The sequence below is a fragment of the Muntiacus reevesi genome, chromosome 9, assembly GCF_963930625.1.
Source record: "Muntiacus reevesi chromosome 9, mMunRee1.1, whole genome shotgun sequence".
Taxonomy (NCBI): domain Eukaryota; kingdom Metazoa; phylum Chordata; class Mammalia; order Artiodactyla; family Cervidae; genus Muntiacus; species Muntiacus reevesi.
The window spans coordinates 43818344-43841310 of record NC_089257.1 but is presented as its reverse complement, the minus strand read 5'-3'; the positions used below and the strand labels follow the sequence as shown (position 1 = coordinate 43841310).

The window sequence follows — 22967 nt, the reverse complement described above, 5'->3', positions numbered from 1 at the left end:
CAATTTCATTAATTACTCTATTAATTCCCTTCATTATGCTCACAGATATATTTATAAAGGAGTGGTCATAGTGGTTCCTTATTCAAAGTGCTAAAGAACAAGACATGATCCCTGACCATGAAATGTTGAGAGTCTAGAAAGGAGAGACAACTCTTAAATAACCCAAATGATAACAGAAGGTCTGAACCTAGCTATGATTGCCTAGAAACAGAGTGATCATCTTGGCTCACAGATGGGTTTAGACAAGAGAAGAAAGAAAGGTCCTGACCCAGCCAGGCATACCACCTTGGTCTTCTAGCCATGATATGGATGGGGGCTTTGAGTCTGCAGTTGTTTGGGGTCAACAAACTTTGTATGGCCACAGAATCTAAATGTGTTGGCAGAGTCAACATCTATATCAGGCCCTATTGGAAGATTTCATCTCCTTTTGATTCCAGGCTCCTGGACTCACCTTTCTTCACAGTCTCCTTCCTCACAATTTTCCTGGCCTCAACTTGGGACTTACCAGCTACCGATATTTGCACTGCCTCTACTTTTGGTTGTTGGAAAAAGTACCCGAACTGGCCTCTTCAAAGGCTCTAGAGGCTGATTTTATGGTCTCTGGCTCCTCTGTGCCCCTTCCATCCCCATTACTTTCAATGGTTGGTGATTTTGTTAGACACCTGGACCCTGAGGCCCTTTGGTCTATTTCCCAGGAGAGTATATTGTAAAAGACTTAATTCAGCACTGTGAATAGAGTGAGAGAGATCAAAGGCTCTTGGGGAGTCTGAATAAAGAAAAAACACCCTAAGAAAAGAAGGGTATGAAAACTGAATGATGAGAATCTTCTTGGGAAAGATTTCTATGGTTGCACCAGTGGGGAAGGAACAGAATAAATTACCCTCACAGGGAGATGAGAGTGATATCTCTAGTGATCAAAGGAGCAGGGGCCTCCGAGCAGCTGGGACTGTGGGCAACTGTAGGGGCCAGGAAGTCAGAAATGTTCTTTACAGGGAGGAAGGACTCATTTCCTCTTATAATGGTGTGAAATAAACTTCAGCGTGCAACATGAGAAAATGACACTAGGTAGCAAATGTTGGTACTCTAAAATTTTCTTAACTTTATTCATGTAATTATTTTCTTTCCTTCTGGACTTAAATAGACAGATAATTAAACTGGTTACCTGTGCTTTATCTTCTTGAGTGCAAAACACATACTAGATTATCCAAAGTAATTGATTGATCTTGAAAGTATGTGTTAATGGTGACATACTTTGGAGGAAGAGAGTATGAAAAAACAAAGATAGTCTTGGGGTCACAGTCAAGAGCAGAGTAATTTACCTGAAATTCTTATGAAACAAAGAAGGAGAGAATAAAGGAGAAAATGGGTGAAATAGAGAGAAAAGGAACTACGGAAAATAATGAAAGAAAAGAAAAAGACAGGGAGGGAGGGGAAGGAAAATAAATTATAAGAAAGAAAAAAGCACAAAGATAGTGAATTAATGTTTTTACGTGCATATAAAATTGAATGAAAAAAGTCAGTCAAATAATTACTGTTTTCAGTGTTTTAGACAACGAAACAGAAATATGGGGAGTTTAAATTAATTGCTTATTTTGTGTGGCTGGCAGTAGCCTAGCCAGAATATTAAACCTGGCTTCCACACTTAAAATCTAGGTTTTTTACACTGAAAGTGAATGTCAGGAAGTTCTTCCTCAAGAGTATATGGCATATTGACCAATCTGTCACTCAGTGGAATGTAGGAAGAATCAGCCATGGTGATCATTATAACATGTGTATTATTTGGTGAACTAAACAATCCTTTTCTCTAAGAAAAGAAAATTGGTGCAAAAGGAATATGAAGTGATGACACTAAGCAAGGCAGTATTATCCCACAATAGGAAAAAAAGTCTCAGAAATATCTTCTCACTGATATTAGTTGCCTGGATAAATGTACAGAACTCCTCAGACATCTCTTAAGTCAGCAGAATACCTAAAGTCAGGCAGCCTGCTCTCACCTCAGCCATGAGGAAGCAAGATACTCACCCATAAACACCACTCCCACCCCCACTTCTGGCTCAATCTACAGACAAATCAATATTTACTTTTACAGGAGTGAGCACAGGTCTTGGGAAACTCTTAGCCTATTTCTCAAATATGACACAGTTCTGAATTCTATTATAAACATCCAAGTAAATGCAAATTCAGTGATTTTGTTGAGGAAATCCATCAAGGTCTGTCTTCCTTAGGTATTAACTCCTCTAGTCCCCTTCCCAGTTATATCCCAACAACAGTGTCTTCTGACAGACAGCAAACTGTGTAAACTAAAAGAGAATCCTCATTTGTTTGAATTAAATGTTAAACTCCTAATGTCACCCTGGCAAAATGGCAAAGCAGGTCTCCAGAGAATATTTAGATGGTCCTGGGCTGGGGGCTGGGTCTGGGGAGGAATTCACATCCCTGTACCGCGTCTGTTGAACTTCTGTCTCTGACATGCAGTTTACCCATACTCCAGCCAGTGCCTTCGCCTCCTTCCTACCACAGGTGAGGGGGATGATGGGAAAACACGGGAGGGATCTAAGTGTGTCCCTCTGCTTCTCTCTCTTTTGTCTAAAATAAGCATGGGGAGTTATTTAGTGAAGCATCTGGAAAAAGTAAACAAGTAGATCAGGCTGTAGGACAGACAGTGTCTCAGTGAGACCAGAAGAGCTATAGACATATTTGGAAGTTTTCCTACCACTTCTCACCATTCTCAGGACATGGTTGGATTTTAGCTTGGCAATCAGTGTATATAAATGACAGAGATAAGGTTAATTTTTCCACGCAGAGTTCTTTTTCCTCCTAAATGCAAATAAATTTACGTTTTCCAGGCATACTTGCAACTGCACATGTGCTCAGTTGCATCTGACTCTTTGCAACCTTATGGACTGTAGCCCACCAGGTTCCTTTGTCCATGGGATACTCCAGGCAAGAATACTGGAGTGGGTTGCCACGCCCTCCTCCAAGGGATCTCCCCGACGCAGAGATCGAGCCCTTCGGTCCTGTGTTTCCTGCATTACAGGCAAAATCTTTACCCAATGAGCAAACTGGGAAGCTCATATTTGCAGTTGTGTGGGGCTTTATGACTAAGTCTGGCCAAGGGAATGGCATGCACCTCTTCCAGGAATGACTTTCACCACCTCCTCTATATCCTCTGCAGTCTATCTCTTCCTCCTTCTCTGGCTCATTGCAGATAATTCACTGGAAGACATGAACCCATAGAGAATAGTGGAACCATACAGTGAACAAGGCTAGGACCCTGAATGACTGGAAGGAAGAGAGCTTTCACCTTTCACATACTCTGAATTCGATGTCGTTAAAAAGTATAAAATTGCATTGTGCTAATTCACGGGTAAATTGGAATTGTTTGTTTTGACAGTTGGTAAAGAATCTGCTGGTCAATACAGGAGATGCAAAAGACGTGGATTCGATCCCTGGGTTGGGATGATCTCCTGAAGAAGGAACTGGCAACCCATTCCAGTATTCTTGCCTGGAAAATCCCATAGACAGAGAAGCCTGTTGGGCCACAGTCCATGGGGTCCAAGGAGTTGAACGTGTCTGAGTGACATGCCTGACCGAACACACACACACACAAACACAAGTTGATAATTCTAGGGGAAAGGTTGAAAGAATTCCAAATAATAGTGTGTGTTTGCAGTTGTTGATTTAATTTGATAAGTTGTTATGAGTAATAAATGAGCTTAACAGAAAGTTAGCTAGTTTCCAAGAAGAAATTAATCACAATAGATAAAGTTTATAAATACAAAGTCTTGTAGAATGTTCCTAGTACTTGGGAAGTCAGAGGTTAAGAGAAAGATTTAGAATGTCTTTGAGTAGCAGACTCATAAAAAATGACTCTGAGAAAAGACTAGATTATGTGAATCTCTGTCCTGTCAAATCTGATAGCTTTAAATAGACACCTTTATGTAGGAAAGCAGTTGTCTGGGGAAAGCAAAAATACATAAAAAAGGAAAGAAAGTTTACCTAAGAAAAATCTTGTTAAGTTTTTAAGGGGTTTCATTGCTAAAAGAACATGATCTAGGCTTTTAAAATGTTTTTGATTAAAAATTAAAACAATCATTGATTTTAATATTTGACAGATACAGAACAGTCTCCAAATGCACATTCTGCAAAAGAAGTCACATTTTCCAGTGCCTGTTTCATATAAGGCAGTGGGGAACACTGAAGAAGACACAACCCCACAGATGCTGAAAAAGGACATGGAAAGCAACCGCCAGGAGAGATTCTCCCAGAATCATATAAAGTGTGTAGTCAAGGGAACTTACCCAACTGTTAGGAGATAAAAGTATTGCAGTGCCTGCCCCCAAAGTATTTCAGAATTACCACTGACAAGTTCCTGCTAAATGTGTTCCATGCTTCAGTTCAACTGGGAATCTTTTTGGTTATGCTCCACTATTAGATGTATGGTAGGAGGAGGAAGATGACTCATCCAAGAGGAACTAATCAGGACTTGATGGAGATGACCACACACGCCTGGAGACCTTGGACTCTCTGAGGATACAGTGCCTAGGTGAGGGTTCTGGTAGTCTCATTTGGGAAGAGGTTATATATGCATTACATGTGAGGGTCTCTCATATCATTTTTCTTGTTGTTGTTTAGTCACTAAGTCACATCTAACTCTTTGTGACCCCCATGGACTGCACCACCCTAGGCCTTTTTGTCCTCCATCATCTCCCAGAGTCCATTCAAATCCTTGTCCATTGAATCAGCAATGCCATCCAACCATCTCATGCTCTGCTGCCCCCTTCTCTCACCCTCAAGCTTTCTCAGCCTCACACTCTTTTCCAATGAGTTGGCTCTTCGAAACAGGTGGCCAAAATATTGGAACTTCAGCATCAGTCCTTCCAGTGAATATTCAGGGTTGATTTCCTTTAGGATTGACTAGTTTGACCTTATTTCTCTTAAGAAATAAATATTTAATCAACAGGCCTCTCCAGCTAGATTTATGTAAAGATTCTGGCCAAGGGAATGACAGAAAAAATGGTGTAAATCTCTCTTAAATTGAACCCCTAAAATATCTTACAAAATGCTGCTCACTCTCCCCCTTTATTTGCCTGATGTATTCAGAAGCACCAGTGGCAGTCTGTAAGGGATTAGAACATGAAGGAGTCAACTAATCAAAGAAGCATAGGTCTCTAAATGCTGAGGTGAAACAAAGCCCACACGTATTGGAATGGTATGTGGATGAGAAGTAAACTTTAATTGTTACGTGTGTTGAGTTACTGTGATATCTTTGATGGAGAAATCAACTTTACTTACACTGAGCAATTCACTATATGTTGGGTTGTACAGTGGTCTGCCTTTGCTATTTATAACATGGACCATGAAAAAGTCCAGAAAACTGCAAAACTATCCAGTTGAAGTCTAACAATGCAACTCACTCTTCAAAACTGTAACAGGAAAAGCAAATTTATGTAGCAAATGTGCCTAACTCACTCTTGACTTTGGCCACAATTAATTAAATGATCATTAGGAATTTATCATTTTGCTTAATTGCCTAATTGGCAAGGGTGGAAATAATGATAAGTCATGGGCTGTTTTGAACAAAATATTTCTTAAAGTAGCTTGTTTCTTGGTAACTGTCTGTACTAACCACATATTTGTGAATCACTTGATAACTAATTTTTTAGTTGAAAAGTGAATAAATGTTATTTTTATGTATAGCCTTTAGTCAAATATTACTAATGTAACATCTTATAAAATGTTGAGATATATTTTATTTATGAATACTTGACTCATGTCATTGATTTGATGTTGCTTTTCAATGTCAATGGAGAAAAGGAAATCAGAGTATAAATTGTCATATATATCTTTTATTTTTTAAATTAACCATTAAAATTCCCAATGGCTTTTGATCATGAAGTACAGTATTTTCTTCTTTGAGCTATCCACAGTCCTTCCCCTACTGTTGAAGATCCCAGAAATTTTTATTTCAAAGTTGTCAATCTCCTTTCAAACACCAAGCCGACTTAAGTGAAATCGCTCCAGTGTTGCTATTCTGGTTAATAGCCACAAGGAGACACTGTTGAGTTGCCAGCAATGAAGACTTTGATGGGTCCTTTTGGAGAGTTCTGACAAAACGTGGTCCACTGAAGAAGGGAATGGCAAATCACTTCAGCATTCTTGCCTTGAAAACCCCATGAACAGTATGAAAAGACAAAAAGATATGACACTGAAAGATGAACTCTTCTGGTTGGTAGGTGCCAATATGCTACTGGAGAAGAGTGGAGAAATAGCTCCAGAAGGAATGAAGAAGCTGAGCCAAAGTGTGAATGTGTCTGGTGATAAAAGTAGTCTGATGTTATAAAGGACAATATTGCTTAGGAACCTTGAGTGTTAGGTCTATGAATCAAGGTAAACTGGAAGTGGTCATACAGGAGATGGCAAGAGTGAACTTTGACATTTTAGGAATCAGTGAACTAAAATGGACTGGAATGGGTGAATTTAATTCAGATGACCATTACATACACAACTGTGGTTAAGAACCCCTTAGAAGAAATGGAGTAGCCATCATAGTCAACAAAAGAGTCCAAAATGCAATACTTGCATGCAATCTCAAAAATGACAGAATGATCTCTGTTCATTTCCAAGACAAACCACTCAATATCACAGTAATCCAAGTCTATGCCCCAACCACTAGTCCAAAGAAGCTAAAGTTGAACGGGTCTATGAAGACCTACCAGATGTTCTAGAACTAACACCAAAAACTGATGTTCTTTTCACCATAGGGGATTGGAATGCAAAAGTAGGAAGTCAAGAGATACCTGGAGTAACAGGCAAGTTTGGCCTTGGAGTACAAAATGAAGTAGGGCAAAGGCTAACAGAATTTTGCCAGAGAATGCACTGGTCATAGCAAACACCTTCTTCCAACAACATGAGAAATGACTCTGCACATGACATCACCAGATAGTCAGCACCAAAATCAGATAATTACATTTTTTGCAGCCAAAGATGGAGAAACAATATATAGTCAGCAAAAACAAAACTGGGAGCTGACTGTGGCTCAGATCATAAACTCCTTATTGTAAAATTCAGACTTGAATTGAAGAAAGTAGGGAAAACCACTGGGCCAGTCAGGTATGACCTAAATTAAATCCCTTGCAATTATGAAGTGGAAGTGACAAATAGCTTCAAGGGATTTGATCTAATAGAGTGGCTGAAGGATGATGGATGGAGGTGTACAATATTGTACAGGAGGCAGTGATCAAAGCCGTCTCCAAGAAGAAGAAGTGCAAAAAGGCAAAATGGTCGCCTGAGGAGGCCTTACAGATAGCTGAGAAAAGAAGAGAAGTGAAAGGCAAAGGAGAAAAGGAAAGATATACTCATCAGAATTCAGAGTTTCAAAGAATAGCAAGGAGAGATAAGAAAGCCTCCTTAAGGGATCAGTGAAAAGAAATAGAGGAAAACAATAGAACGGGAAAGATTAGAGAGATCTCTTCAAGAAAATTAGAGATACCAAGGGAATATTTCATGCAAAGATGGGCACAATAAAGGACAGAAATGATATGGACTTAACAGAAGCAGAAGGTATTAAAAAAAAGGTGGCAAGAATACACAGAGGGACTTTACAAAAGAGACCTTAATGACCCAGATAACTATGATGGTGTGATCACTCACCTAGAGTCAGATATTCTGGAATGTGAAGTCAAGTGGGCCTTGGAAAGTATCACTATGAACAAAGCTAGAGGAGGTGATGGAATTCCAGTTGAGCTATTTCAAATCCTAAAAGATTATGCTGTTAAAGTGCTGCACTCCATATGCCAGCAAATTTGGAAAACTCAGCAGTGGCTCCAGGACTGAAAAAGGTCAGTTTTCATTCCAAACCCAAAGAAAGGCAATGCCAACGAATGTTCAAACTACCACACAATTGCACTCATCTTACATGCTAGCAAAGTAATGTTCAAAATTCTCCAAGTGAGGCTTCAGCAGTACATGAACCGAGAACTTCCAGATGTTCAGCTGGATTTAGAAAAGGCAGAGGAACCAGAGATCAAATTGTCAACATCTGTTAGATCATAGAAAAAGCAAGAGAATTCCAGAAAAGCTACTACTTCTGCTTCATTGCCTACACTAAAGCCTTTGACTGTGTAGATCACAATGAACTGTGGCAAATTCAAAAAGAGATGGCAATACCAGACCACCTGACCTGCCTCCTGAGAAATCTGTATGCAGGTCAAGAAGCAATAGTTAGAACTGAACATGGAATGATGAACTGGTTTCAAACTGGGAAAGGAGTACGTCAAGGCTGTATATTGTCACCTTGCCTTTTTATTTAACTTATATGCAATGTACATTATGCGAAATGCTGCAATGGATGAAGCACAAGCCAGAATCAAGATTGCTAGGGAAAATATCAATAACTTCAGAAATGTTGATGACACCACCCTTATAGCAGAAGCTGAGGAGGCACTAAAGAGGCTCTTGATGAAAGTGAAAGAGGAGAGAAAAGGCTGGCTTAAAACTCAACATTCAAGAAAACTAAAATCATGGCATCTGGTCCTATCACTTTATGGCAAATAGATGGGGAGACAATGGAAACTGTGACAGACTTTATTTTCTTGGTCTCCAAAATCGCTGCAGATGCAGTCATGAAATTAAAAGATGCTTGCTTTTGAGGGGCAGGGGAACTTTGAAATACCTAGGCAGCATATTAAAAAGAAGAGATATTACTTTGTCAGCAAAGGTCTGTCTAGTTAACACTATGGTTTTTCCTGTAGTCATGTATGGATATGAGAGTTGGACCATAAAGAAGGCTGAGCACCAAAGAATTGATGTTTTTGAATTGTGGTTTTGGAGAAGACTCTTGAGAGTCCCTTGGACAGCAAGGAGATCAAAGTAGTCAATCTTAAAGGAAATCTATCCTGAATATTCATTGAAAGGACTAATGTTGAAGCTCTAAAATTTTAGCCACCTGATGTGAAGAGCCAAGTCATCAGAAAAGACCCTGGTGCTGGGAAAGATTGGTAGGAGGAAACGGGGATGATAGAGGATGAGATGGTTGGATGACATCACTTATTCTATGGACATGAGTTTGAGCAAGATCCAGGAGATGGTGAAGGACAGGGAAGCCTGGAGTGCTGCAGTCCATGGGGTCGAAAAGAGTCAGACATGACTGAGCAACTGAACAACAACAACAAATGCTGTTTAGATGCCCAGATTCCCTGCCCTGATGTCCCACTCTGGGTCTCTGAGGTCACAGTTGTCATCATTAGCACCCACATGCTTGGAATATATCATAAGCAAAATATAGCATCAGATGTACTAAGAGGCTTGCAAATTCCACTTAATGATACATGGAATGCATAGTTTTATTTCCTCAACAATATTTGACTCTTTGTTTTGAGTCTTGGTCACTAGGTTAGATTCTTTTTTCCTTTAGATATTTAATTCCCAGGTAACCTGTTGCTCTCTGTTGCTATTGGATCTTGATTAAAATTTTCTCTGTTTCTCAATACTGTTCAATGATTTCAGATCTTTATTTCTCAAAAGGACCTGTGTTGCTCATGTAAATTTCTCATGCAAATATGACAAACCTGCAAACCAGGGAGTGAGGTGAATAGTTTTGATAGGTCCCACCTTACCCTTCTCTGGTTCTTAATACAACTTCTTCCAGAACAACTGAACCATAGTCAAACTATAATAGCAAAGCAACTCTTCATAGATTTTCTCAGTTAAATTGACAAAAACAACTACAGTCTACTAATTTAAAATACATCTAGTTAATACTAAATTTGGCCAACTAAGACTGTGCTAAGAGGACTTTTTTTTTTTTTTTTTTTTTTTTAATATTATTGAAACTTCTTGGCAGTGTTGGATCTGCCCTTTAAGACCTGGTTCTTTGAATAATCATGGCCCCGTATTCCCATTCCCTTTACCTGTATGTAGAATCACCTGGAACCTTGTCTTAGGACCATTTTGTCCAGTTTCTTGAATCACCTTCCCTGATTTTGACAATTCTGTGAGAATTTGTGGTCCTCTTTAACCTCTCTCCTTAGAACCAGAGCAGAAAGACACTCATATTTAGGGACTGACTTCTGTAGAACTGGAGATCCGTTGCAGACACTATTTGTCAACTCTACATTTATACGCTTCAGTATTGTAAGTAAAGGAATGTTTTCTGAGCCCCTTCACGTGCCAAAATTGTGCTTATCATGAGGAATGACAACTGGTATATGGAATCCTATATCCTTTACAAATCCTTAGAACAAATTGGTAGTATCTATCTCTGTGAACACTTATTTTGAGTCAAATTTCTCATAATTGTGTTGCTATTTGCATTGATTTAAAGATTTTGTATTTTCTTTTCTATTTTCTGATTTTGTCATCAGAATAACATTAATTTTCTAAATGATTCTGAGAGATTTGCAAATTTGTTAATATTGCAAATGAGTTAATATAGTATTAATATAAGAAACATATGACAAGTTATCATGGCTTCTTACTATCTTATTGGGTCTTCCCTGATGGCTCAGGAGTAAAGAATTCACTTGCAATGCAGGAGATGTGGGTTCAGTCCCTGGGTAGGGAAGATCCCCTGGAGGAGGAAGTGGCAACCCACTTCAGTATCCTTGCCTAGAAAATCCCATGGACAGAGGAGCCAAGGGGTAGCAAAGAGTTGGATGAGATTGAGCCTACACACCATCTTACTTGGATGAAAATCTGCAATAACTTTTTTTTGTCATCTCCCTTCATCATTTTGATCTGTTTAGTTTTTTAAAAATCTTGTTTGTGTCAATATTGTAATTCCTATGTAGAAACTGATCATTTGGTCATTTTTCTTTATGAATTTATACAAAGTATCATTTTTTAAGTTTACCACCTCTCTTTGTTTACATTACCACAGTCCCATTCTCTGTTTATTCCTTGCTCACTCTCTCTTGAATTTTAACCAGGGTCCCATTTCCAATTGGAAGCCAACTGAATGTTTCTGCTGTTCCTAGAATACCCAAAGAAATCAGTTATACTATCTAGCTCCCATACTCAGGTGAGAATGACTGTGTTAGTAGCCACTCTCATGCATTCTGCCCTAAAGCTAACCATACTGCCTCATGCCCTAACCAGGACTGTAGGGCATGTGGTCTCTCTGAGTCCTCAAGCCCAGAGAAAGCACTCTTAACTCTTTGGGCATTATAGCCTTCTGACTTAAAGGCTTTGACCAAGGTCAGGGTTTGAGTCCCTGCAGACCCCCAAACACTGGGGTCATCTGCAGCTAGAACCAGTGACTGTAGAGGAGGATTGAAATTAGTAAGTTAATGTACATGCACCAGAAGTAACAACCACACCAGAAACACAAGTGTTTATTTTCAATGTTTCTTTGTTCTTTAGAAGCTGCAAAGATGTTCACAACAGGTTTTATTTTAGTTATTTTATTAGTGAGTATACTGACACTCAAAGAGCTCTAAGTGACAAACTCAGGTAAACATTCCAGTCAAGGACAGAGCCTGAGTTTAAACCTGGATCTCATGACTCATGCATGTCCCTTACCACTGTGTCCTGCTTGACTTTCACGAAATTCATCATTTTTATAGTCATGAATTTCAGCTTCCGACCTGTGAATAACAAGACCATGAGAAAAAAAAGATACCAGAGCCTTGACTTTTTCAAACCTTTTTCTCCCTTTAGTAATTTTGTAGCATCAGTGGGATTTCAATGTGAGAATTTTTGATGTACTTTTCCTGTGGCAAAAAATAGAGTGATTATTTTGGAATCTTTGAGCTATGCTTTCCAATGGGGATATACAGATTATGACTAATGGCAAAAAAGTAGTGTGACTGGCTTGTGTGGGAATGCCAGAGGAGTTTAATGAAAATATTTCCAGTGTTTACTACTGCTTTGATCTTATTATTATCCCACTGATGATCACGGAAGATTTTCTTGGGGCTAAACATCAATAGTTTTTTGGGTTGAGCATCCTAAGCACTCGCTCTCTTATCTGCTTTGTCCTGACCCCATAGATGATAGGATTAAGGGCAGGAGGGACAACCACATACAGATTGGCCAAAAGTATGTGGATGCAGTGAGGGATATTGTGGCCAAAGCGGTGGGTCATGAAGGAGAAGAGTGCTGGCAGGTAGAAGGCCAACATGACGCAGACATGGGATCCACAGGTGCTGAGTGCCTTGAGCCGTGCATCCCAGGACGGCAGGTGGAAGACTGCTCTGAGGATTTGGACATATGAAAACCCAATCACAGAAAGATCAAGGTATCCCACAGAGAAAGCAATCAAGCCATAGATAACATTGACCCTAATACTGGCACAAGACAACTTTGCCAAACCCATGTGTTCACAATAGGTGTGGGGGATGATCCGGACTTCACAGAAAGGCAGTCTCAGAATAAGGAAAATAAATGGAGTCACAAATACCAAAGTCCTAAATATGATGACTATGCCAAGGATAGCTATTACCTTATTGGTGAGGATCATGCTATATCTCAGGGGGTTGCAGATGGCAATGTATCGGTCTATGGCCATGACTGTCAGCACCACAGACTCCAGGCCAGTGCATATGTGAATTGTGCACATCTGTGTGATGCAAGCACCAAACACAATCTCCCTGAGATTGAACCAGAAGATGCCCAGCATCTTGGGGATGGTGGCTGTGGACAGGCCAAGGTCAGTGAAGGCCAACATGGCCAGGAAGTAAAACATAGGTTGGTGGAGGCTGCGTTCAGTCTGGATCACAAACAGGATGGTAATGTTTCCCAGGAGAGCTATTAGATAAACTGCAAAGAAGGGGAAGCCAATCCAGATGTGCACGTCTTCCAGCCCTGGAATCCCCATCAGAAGAAAGGAGGAAGGATGGAACTGTGTCTTGTTGGGGTGCAGCATATCTGTTTGGAGTGGTTATAGATACATTGTTTGCAGTTTTCTTGCTTCCAGAGAGACACCATAACCTCTTTCAGAGCATGTCACCTGTTTTCTGGAAGAATAGAAGATCCACTCTTTAATTTCATAATATAGCTGAGGAGACTTAGAGACAGAATATGAGGCAGAATTAAAAAGACATTCTCACTTCAGAGTATTTACCTCACCAACATAGAAAACCATGTCAAAAATTTCCCAAAAAAAGCCATTCTTCACTTGTATCTTTTTCCCTTCACTCTTTAAGGAAGAAACTGTATATGGCTATAAAATAACAAATATTGATTGTTAATTATATCTATTAATCATCATGTAAAGCCTAAACAAGATAGTCTGTGTGTATATAAAATCATAGGACTTGTATTGATATAGATGGTTTAGGGGAATGATACACTCTTTCAAGAGAGGCCTGAAAAGAAGATGGTATGTGGATATATAAACAACAAGGTCCTACTGTATATCACAGATAACTATATTTAGTATCCTATAATAAATGATAATGGAAAAGAATATGAAAAAGACTTACAACATTATAAATCAACTATACTTTAATAAGGTTTTTGTTTTTTTTTTTAAGAACAAGGAATTGCTAAATGAAAAGAGAAAATGGTATGTGGGAGAGAACTTAGTTAGGGTGGAGGGGTGGACAGCTGGTGTTTAGATCTGAGCTAAGGAATGAAGTTATGAAATTTTGACGTATCAGGAGACTAATGTATAATTCCAGCGAAATAATAAACCTTCTCAAAACTATAAATTCTTCTAAGTCCAATCACCAAAATAATTCTTAGTCTAGATTTAATGAAACACTATCCACAGAGCCTTCCCAAGCTGGCTTATTTCATGATTATTTATTATTTTTGTTATTTTCCAGAAGTCTATTTATCTTGCTGTTATGCTAGTTATTATTGATTATTAGTGGTTTTTAAAGTGTAGTCCCTGGGCCATGGGTATTAGCATCATCTAGTAATTCGTTATAAATGCTAATTACTGGACACTACCCTCAACTCTCTAAATCAGAATCTCTGGGATCGAGACCTATTAATAATGCTAATTAAACCCCCCAGGCTATTCTAATGCTCATTCTAGCTTAAAGAAACACTGCTAGCTTTTTACCACTAAGGTAAATGGCTTTGCGGTCAAAATCTGTGTCAGATATATGTTCATGGTATAAAGTATATTTATACTTTAAATAGTGATAGGCAGAGATCAGCAATAATTAGCAAATAAAAGTTAAAGATTTAGTGGAAATAATCTTTCCAATTATTATATAAATATGAGATCCTAGATAAATACAAACTGGGTTATAGAGTGGCATGCAGAGGGATTTTGGAGGCGATCTCTCAGAAATTATACTTGTAAAAAAGCTAGTAAAGTAGGACTGGGTCAAAGGAGAAGCTGACTCACCATGAGATTGCATCTGGGGCCTCCAGTGATATTATGGGAAGCTCTGGAGTTGGGATGCCTCTTCTATGTTGCCCCACGATGATGCAAAGAAGTCAATTATTTGCATTTCACGGTGTCCTGCCATTGGCTGCGTGTCACCCTGAGTGATGGGACAAAACTTGGGTTGAGATCATTTCTTGGGTTGGATGACAGTTCCAGAAAGGGGTGCAGATGTGAGCTCCCAGTATCTGATATTCCTAGTAGTTGGGAGGTAGATGCATATTTCCTAAAAAGCAGATCTGGAAGGTGTGTCACAGGGCATACCACAGATGGATTGTGTTTCTGCTCATTCTTGGCTGTATTTCTCTTTCAGTCTCAGGAAACTTCTTCTTCCCTTACGTAGTTGTCTGCATTTGAACTTCACATCTTACTTTTTCTTCTTTCTCTACCTTCCAGTAGTCTCTGTATTTCTTGTGTCAGGAGCAAAACTTTAATTTGCTCCTGGACATGGCTTGGACTAAAATTCACATTTGCGTGCATGATAAGTTACTTCAGTTGTTTATGACTCTTTGTGACCTTATGGACTATAGCTCACCAGGCTCCTTTGTCCATGGAATTCTTCAGACAAGAATACTGGAGTGGACAGCATTGCCCTTCTCCAGGGTATATTTCTGATCCAGGGATCAAACCTGGGTCTCCTGCAATGCAGGCAGATTCTTTATCATCTGAGCTACCAAGTACTTTAATAGTGTTAATCTTCAGAAATAGCTATCAAATCTATTTTTCTTCCCCCTCACAACTACTGAGTTAATTAAGACTTCTATAATCTTTTATCTTAATTTTTCAATAATTCATTCCTCTTCACTGATGACTGTCAGTAATTTTCCTTTTGAAAAACATATGACTGATCAATATAATACTATCAATAAAATGTGATTGAACAGGATACATATCCTGTTCAAAGGGAGTAGGGGGTACAAAGATTCATGTCCTGTTCAATGAGATTGTCCAGTGTTTCCAACGTTTACTACTGTTTTGATCTTATTGTCATCCCACTGAATGATCATGGAAGATTTTCTTGGGGCTAAATATCAATAGAAGCATATTGTCATTGGCAAAAATTCTGTCTGTTTAGGTCAATATGTTGCAACAATTGTCTTTACTGTGCTTCCCTGGTTGCTCTAGGGGTCAAGAACCCACCTGCCAATGCAGGAGATTTGAGAGATGCAGGTTCAATTCCTGAGTTGGGAAGATCCTCTGGAGGAGGGCTTGGCAACCCATTCTAGTATTCTTGTCTGGAGAATCCCAGGGACAGAGGAACCTGGTGGGCTGCAGACCATAGGGTCACAAAGAGTGAGATATGACTGAGCAACTGAGCATGTACACATGCATTGCCATTACTATGACCACTACTGATGCAGTCATCGTCACCTTTTGTGTGCTTAATGTTGTTTTCTGTTTAATAAACACTTCCATGTATATTTTTAAAGTTGATGCTCACCATAACTCTCTGAAGCTCTTTCTTTTCCTTTCTGAACCTTTCTTTCCTTTCAGACACACAGTTCCCCAGGTAAACTGTGGTGAGCTTCTCCCAGGGACTGGCTTCCATCTTTGCAGCAGAATTGAATAATCTCTGCCCAGGTTTCCAGGCTTCTCATCTCTCAACCCCTCTGAGCCTCATTTTCAGAGATGCTGTAACCTCCCACTAGGATGACTGTGCCCAGGGTACGAGGTTCTCTTCTGAGATGACAAAATAGAAGGCTGTAGAGAAGGACGGAATTCATTTGCTACAGCCAGTGAGTTACCATTAGTATTTTTCCCTCCTGTTTGCATATCACATTCTTTGTTCATATGTTTGAATCTGTCTGTTCAATATCTATCTACCTATCTGCTGAGTTTGTTGATATCAGTTTGCATATTTAGTCCTGTGTTCTGCTATGTGATTTTGTGTTAGTGACTAATGGGCATCTATAAATTCAGGTTTTTCTCAACACAATTTCTTGCTGCTCTGCTTGGAGATAGCCTTCTCTACAGAGACTCTGATGGAGCCACTGGAATTCCATCATTCCATGAACCACTTTAGTTACTGTCATTGTGATCCCTCTTCCAGCATAACCAGAAACTGACTCACCTACCTCTGGCTGGCATCTGAGAAATTGTTTATGAAGAACTAGATGCCACAGCCTGCAGCCTGCACATGTCTGAGTTCTCAATAGTGAAGGTCAAGGAGTTATATGAGAACTCTAGCCCCCTGGAAGGGCCTTCCCACTGTGGGTTGTGTCCCTGGACCTGTAAAATGGCATGGAAAATTTCCATATCCCTGAGGACAACCTTAAAATTTTCTGGTCAGAAATTCCCTCTGGTTACAGATCTATAGTCTGCATCCTCCAGTGAGTACCCTCAGGAGTCTAGTCAGTCAGAGGAATAATGGCCTCCCACCAAACTGGCGGGCTGCATGTCATGGGTCACAAAGAGTCAGACATGACTGAGCCACTTTCAGTTTCACCTTTTTTTTCCACCACCATCTTAAATCTCACTGTGGATCAGGTGAAGTTACTTTTGGCAGACAGTGAAAGAGCACTCTAGGAAAAAACCCAGCATTTCTCAAACTCAGTGCAGAAACATATGTACATTTAACAAAGGCCAGAGCCAGAATTCTTTTTTTTTTCATTTATTTTTATTAGTTGGAGGCTAATTACTTTACAATATTGTAGTGGTTTTTGTCATACATTGACATGAATCTGCCAGAATTCTTATGTAAGTTTACAAACTTTGAGCTATGTTTGTTTTAAGAATTACACTAAGTGATTTTTGTGAGTATAGCACCTCTAACACTAGGTATAATAGTCATTATGTATCATGTATATTAGGAACATGGTCCCTTTGCCCACCCTTTGTTCTATGACTTTAGTCCATTCAATTTACCTTTTGCGCTTTGGTTTTCTCACAGGGAAATGAGTAAAGAAAATCAACTTAATAGGATTGTTGTAATGACACAATAAGATAATGCCTAGAAAGGACTCTATCACTGTTTATCAGAAATTAATTGATATTAAACACTGGCTATTTAATTAATTTATGGCATTATTTCTGGAGTCAACATTTTAGAGTCAGAAAACAAGTTTAAATCTATTTTATACAATACAATAACTGACAGACTTTGAGCATAATTCTTTACCTCTATAAGCCTCACATTCCACCTTATAAATAAATAAAATCTTTAAAAAGGGGTGAAAATGACAATTCATATCACATGTTTTTTTTTCCGAATTAAGATAATGCAATGAGAAAGAAGTGTTTGACAATAGATCCAAGCTATTACTAAAATGGACATTGTTTTTATTACTTAAAGATACATGTTTTTGATGGAATTTGAATAAAACTACTGCAGTTACTTTTTAGTTCACTCCTACTTTTATAAAGGACTCATTTAATTAAGAAATGCATTTAGCTTGACCACTAGGTGTCAGTAATGCTCATATGACAAGCAAACATTCTTGATTCAACCTATTACTTACTAAGCTCCTATTAGACAACACACTATTTAGGTGTTCAATAAATATAAGCTAAATCGACAAAACTTTGTTTGTTATTTTAGCTTTATACATATGTAATGGTATAATCAACTACTTCTTGAGCAAATAACAAAAGATTTCTTGTGAGCTATCAGGTAAATAACTGTAATTTTTCAAGATATTTTACATATTGCTTTACTTATATGACTCCAAAGTGAATCACCATCTTCTCTTCAGAAAGCTTTGATTTATTTTATAGTGAAAGAGTATAAAGGATAAAAAAAAAAGTTTTTGACTCTTCTCCATCAATTATAGTATTCTCCACAAAATGTGTTATATCTGGCTATACATTTCAATATCATTTTTTTTTTGAATTTCAGTGCTAGTTAAAGCTTTACAAAGTACAAAGTTTTCTTCAATACCCATGGATTTTATAAAACATGTAAAAGAATACTTCTGGCATTTTGGTTTTTCTTTCACCTCACTTTAGACCTTAGGGAAAAAGTAATATAAAATTACTTGAGAACATACAGAAATACAAACATAGGACATGCATGGCAATTACATGATTATCCATTCCTTCTTTTTAAAAAATTTTGATCCTCCAGGTAAACATTGTACATTTAATTTCAGAGTGAATTCATAACATAATTTTTGGAAATCAGAATTATTTTGCATAACTCTTGAGTGGTCTAAAAGGATAAAAAGACATTCTAATCTCTTCTAAGGGGACTCTGAGAATGAATGGTGTGTGTGCATAGTCGCTTCAGTCATGTCTGACTTTGTGCGACCCATGGACTGTATCCACCAGGCTCCTCTGTCCATGGGGATTCTCCAGGCAAGAATATTGGAGTGGGTTGCTGTGCCCTCCTCCAGGGGATCTTCCCAACCCAGGGATTGAACATGCATCTCTTGTATCTTCTGCATTGGCAGGCAGGTTTTTTACCTATAGCACCCCCTGGGAAGCCTGAGAACAAAGAGAGACAGTATCAAATATCATAGATACAATCCTGAAAAAATAGTCTAGTACTTGAAAGGAGAAGATATAAAAATGCTGGCCTTCGAGCTTTTGTTCTGAATTTTTTTCTAGCTCTTCATTTATGTGGGCCAAGGTGCTGCATATCTTCTCTGCCTCTCTAGGGTCACTTCATACTCTATATCCTGGAGGACTCACACAAATGTACTGCACTGATTGCCTCCTTTGCACTTTGACACCTGGTTGTATTCAGAATATAGAAAACACCAGCAGGAGGGTAGCAGGGAGGAAATCAGGGTATTCACTCTGGTTTCCCAGTGCCCACTCTTTGTAGATGAACTGAAAGTCATCATGTGCTGGGTGAGTCCCTCAAAATAAATCCCAACTCCTGCCAGGTAGGTTCCTTCACTGTGTCTTGTGCCTATACCTTGACGTAGTTTAAGGGCACCAGCTTGTTTGCCAAATATTTTTTCTGAAATTTTAATAGTCAGTAAGCAACTTTATCATTCACTGAAGATCTCTCTATTTAAATTTACTTTTAGTTTATACAATACTGTACAATATATAGCATATCTTATATATATGTATGCTTTATTAATCCTATTTTTAACATAGGCAGTTTTATCTTTAACTCCAATTTTCCAAAGGCTTTTGAACTGCATTCAAATATATATTAAAAGAACCAGTTTTGTAGTTATTGGAAAAGACTGGTACAAACTCAGGCTTCCCAGGTGGCTCAGTGGTAAAGAATCTGCCTGCCAATCCCTGAGCTGAGAAGATCCCCTGGAGAAGGAAATGGCAACCCACTCCAGTATTCTTGCCTGGAATCCCATGGACAGAGGAGCCTGCTGGGTTGCAAAACAGCTGGACACAACTTAGTGACTAAACAACAGCAACAACACAAACTTTATAAAGGAAGACTTAAAAATGGCCAGTAAGTGCCAAAAGTATAATCAATGTCACTAGCTATCAGGGAAATGAAAATGAAAACTACAATGAGATATGTTTCTCTTGCACTAGAATAGCTAAAATTCAAAAGATCAAAAACCCCTCAACATTGGTGAAAATGCAAAGCAGCTGAAGCTCCCATACTTGTTGATAGGAGTACAAAAGCATGAAACCACCTTGGAAAACTGTTGGTAATTTTCTTCAAAATTTCCAAGTTGGCACCTGGAAAATGGAAGTGTCTACAAAGAATTTTCCAAGTTTTAAAAGATACCCTTGAATTATGGGTGGATTTTCCTTTTGGCTTAGCTGGTAAAGAATCTGCTGGCAATGAGGGAGACCTGGGTTCAATCCCTGGGTTGGGAAAATGCCCTGGAGAAGGGAAAGGCTACCCACTCCAGTATTCTGGCCTGGAGAATTCCATGGACTGTATAGTCTATGGGATTGCAAAGAGTCTGGTCACAAATGAAGCACAAGCTAGAATTAAGATTGCTGGGGAAAATATCAGTAATCTCAGATATGCAGATGACACCACCCTTATGGCAGAAAGTGAAGAAGAACTAAAGAGCCTCTTTATGAAAATGAAAGAAGAGAGTGAAAAAGTTGGCTTAAACAGCGTTTAGAAAACTAATATCATGGCATCCAGTCCCATCATTTCATGGCAAATTAGATGGGGGGACAGTGGAAACAGTGAGAGACTGTGGGCTCCAAAATCACTGCAGATGGTGACTGCAGCCATGAAATTTTTTTTAAAAGACACTTGCTCTTTGGAGGAAAAGCTATGATCAACCTAGACAGCATATTAAAAAGCAGAGAGGTTACTTTGCCAACAAAGCTCTGTTCAGTCAAAGCTGTAATTTTTCCAGTAGTCAAGTATGGATGTGAGAGTTGGACTATAAAGAAAGCTGAGTGCCGAAGAATCGATGCTTTTGAACTGTGGTGCTGGAGAAGACTCTTTAGAGCCCCTTGGACTGCAAGGAGATCCAACCAGTCAATCCTAGAGGAACTCAGTCCTGAATATTCATTGGAAGAACTGATGCTGAAGCTGAAACTCCAATACTTTGGCCACCTGATGCGAAGAGCTGACTCATTTGAAAAGACCCTTATGCTGGGAAAGATTGAAGGGAGGAGAAGGGGGAAGATTGTAGGAGGAAAAGGGGAAGACAGAGGATAAAAGTGGTTGGATGGCATCACCGACTTGATGGACATGAGTTGAGCAAGCTCTGGGAGCTGGTAATGGACAGGGGAGCCTGGTGTGCTGCAGTTCATGGGGTCTCAAAGAATCAGACACAACTGAGCATCTGAACTGAACTGAACGGAATTATGGACTGATAAACCAAATTAATTGACCAATATTGGAATAGATCTGAGAGATATTGTATCTGGATTAAATGTCTTGAAAGTTTGCTTCTTTCTTTATTTTTTTAAAGACATGATTTATGTACATTTATGGCTTTATACAATAATAACAAAGATTTCTCTTGTGTCTGTAAGTGATCAGCATCATTAGGCACTTCTCAGAGAGCATCGGAGTGGGAATGTGGAATCTGCACTGGTACTAAACTCCATCAGCCAAATGTGGGCGAGCCTGTCTGCGTCTGGTTGGGAGGAAGTGACCACCCTTGGCCAGGCCCTCACCCCCCTCAGGGAGGAGGCCAAGGGTAATGTTAAGCTGTTTTGTCCGCATAAACCACACTGCATCTTTTACTGAATGATTACTCGTTAATCATTCAGTTGGAGAGTGGGGTATGGTGGGGGATTGGTAACATATATTCAGCAGCAGCTGCTGCTGCTGCTGCTGCTAAGTCACTTCAGTCGTGTCCGACTCTGTGCGACCCCATAGACGGCAGCCCACCAGGCTCCTCTGTCCCTGGGATTCTCCAGGCAAGAACACTGGAGTACTGGAATGGGTTGCCATTTCCTTCTCCAATGCATGAAAGTGAAAAGTAAAAGTGAAGCCACTCAGTCGCATCGGACTCTTAGTGACCCCATGGACTGCAGCCTACCAGGCTCCTTCGTCCATGGGATTTTCCAGGCAAGAGTACTGGAGTGGGTTGCCATTGCCTTCTCCATATTCAGCAGCTAAATAAGTACAAATCATATACTTTGGGGGAACTGTTTCCATTTAGAGTGTCTTTCTTCTCTTCTTGGGATGTTCCATTGATTTACTGCTAACTGGGATTTTAATTTAGACTTTGTCAGTTTGTCAAACAGACCTTTCCAAGTAGCGCACATCTATCCCTAAATATACTCCATATGTCTACATTATGGAAACAACACTTTATATTTAAAATATTCGAATAGCTCTATAATACAAAATGCTTTTAATAACAGTACAAACTAGAGGAATTAAATCAATTAGACTGAGTTATGTCCACTCTCAAGGTGCTGGTGAATAATATAGAAAGAAACAACACTAATATTCTATGAACTAGATGCGTTTCTGTATTCTGTGAAGTACCCTGTAGGGTATAAAGTGTTCCCATAAAGAAGGGATATCTGGGAGTGTAAGGGTGGCTTAAGTGAAAAGGCATTGTCTTGGGGCGTTTAATCTGATAGAATATAATTAAAACTGGAGTCATTTTTCTCTTGTCACCCTTTCCTTAACTATTTTTATGTTTATATATTTTTTCTTCTTATCATATTGTTCAGTGTTCAGTGTTAGTCACTCAGTCATGTCTGACTGTTTGTGACCCCCATGGACTATAGCCCACCAGCCTCCTCTGTCTGTGTAATTTCCAAGCAAGAATACTGGAGTGGGTTGCCATTTCTTTCTCCTATCATATTGCATATCTTTGCTATTAAGTCTGTATGTAAAGCATTTAATGTTCAGACCCTAGCAAATTCATGTTATGTGTAACACAAACATAAGCATGTATGCATACATACATTTACACACAGCATTGTCCATAAATCAATAGTCAAACTGCATACATATTATTCCCAGAACACTGGGATCCTGTTCAGGTCCAGGATGGTATTACCTTGACACAGATCATAGGAATGAAATGGGATGTTAAACGTTGGGTTCACAGACACTGAATGTAAAAATGTATGGAGGACTTGACCTATATCTGGTGCCTGGGCAAATGTGTTCTTTGGGTCCTGAACATACAAACAATTTGCCTAAAAAAGTATGATAAACACCATGTGATATATAGTAATTTATCAATGAACATTTAAGATAACGAGTAGAGAAGAATTAATTATATATTTGGTTATTGTCTAATCACTGCACATAAAGATTTTT

At 39.0% G+C, this 22967-nt stretch overlaps 1 protein-coding gene across 1 annotated transcript; it reads right to left on the bottom strand.

Moving 5' to 3' along the window:
* Nucleotides 1-11923: 11923 nt before the first annotated feature.
* On the bottom strand, nt 11924-12865 carry LOC136174664 (olfactory receptor 52E5). Its single transcript, XM_065944840.1, has one exon. It carries the CDS (start codon nt 12863-12865, stop codon nt 11924-11926), a length of 942 nt encoding a protein of 313 aa, XP_065800912.1.
* Nucleotides 12866-22967: the final 10102 nt, after the last annotated feature.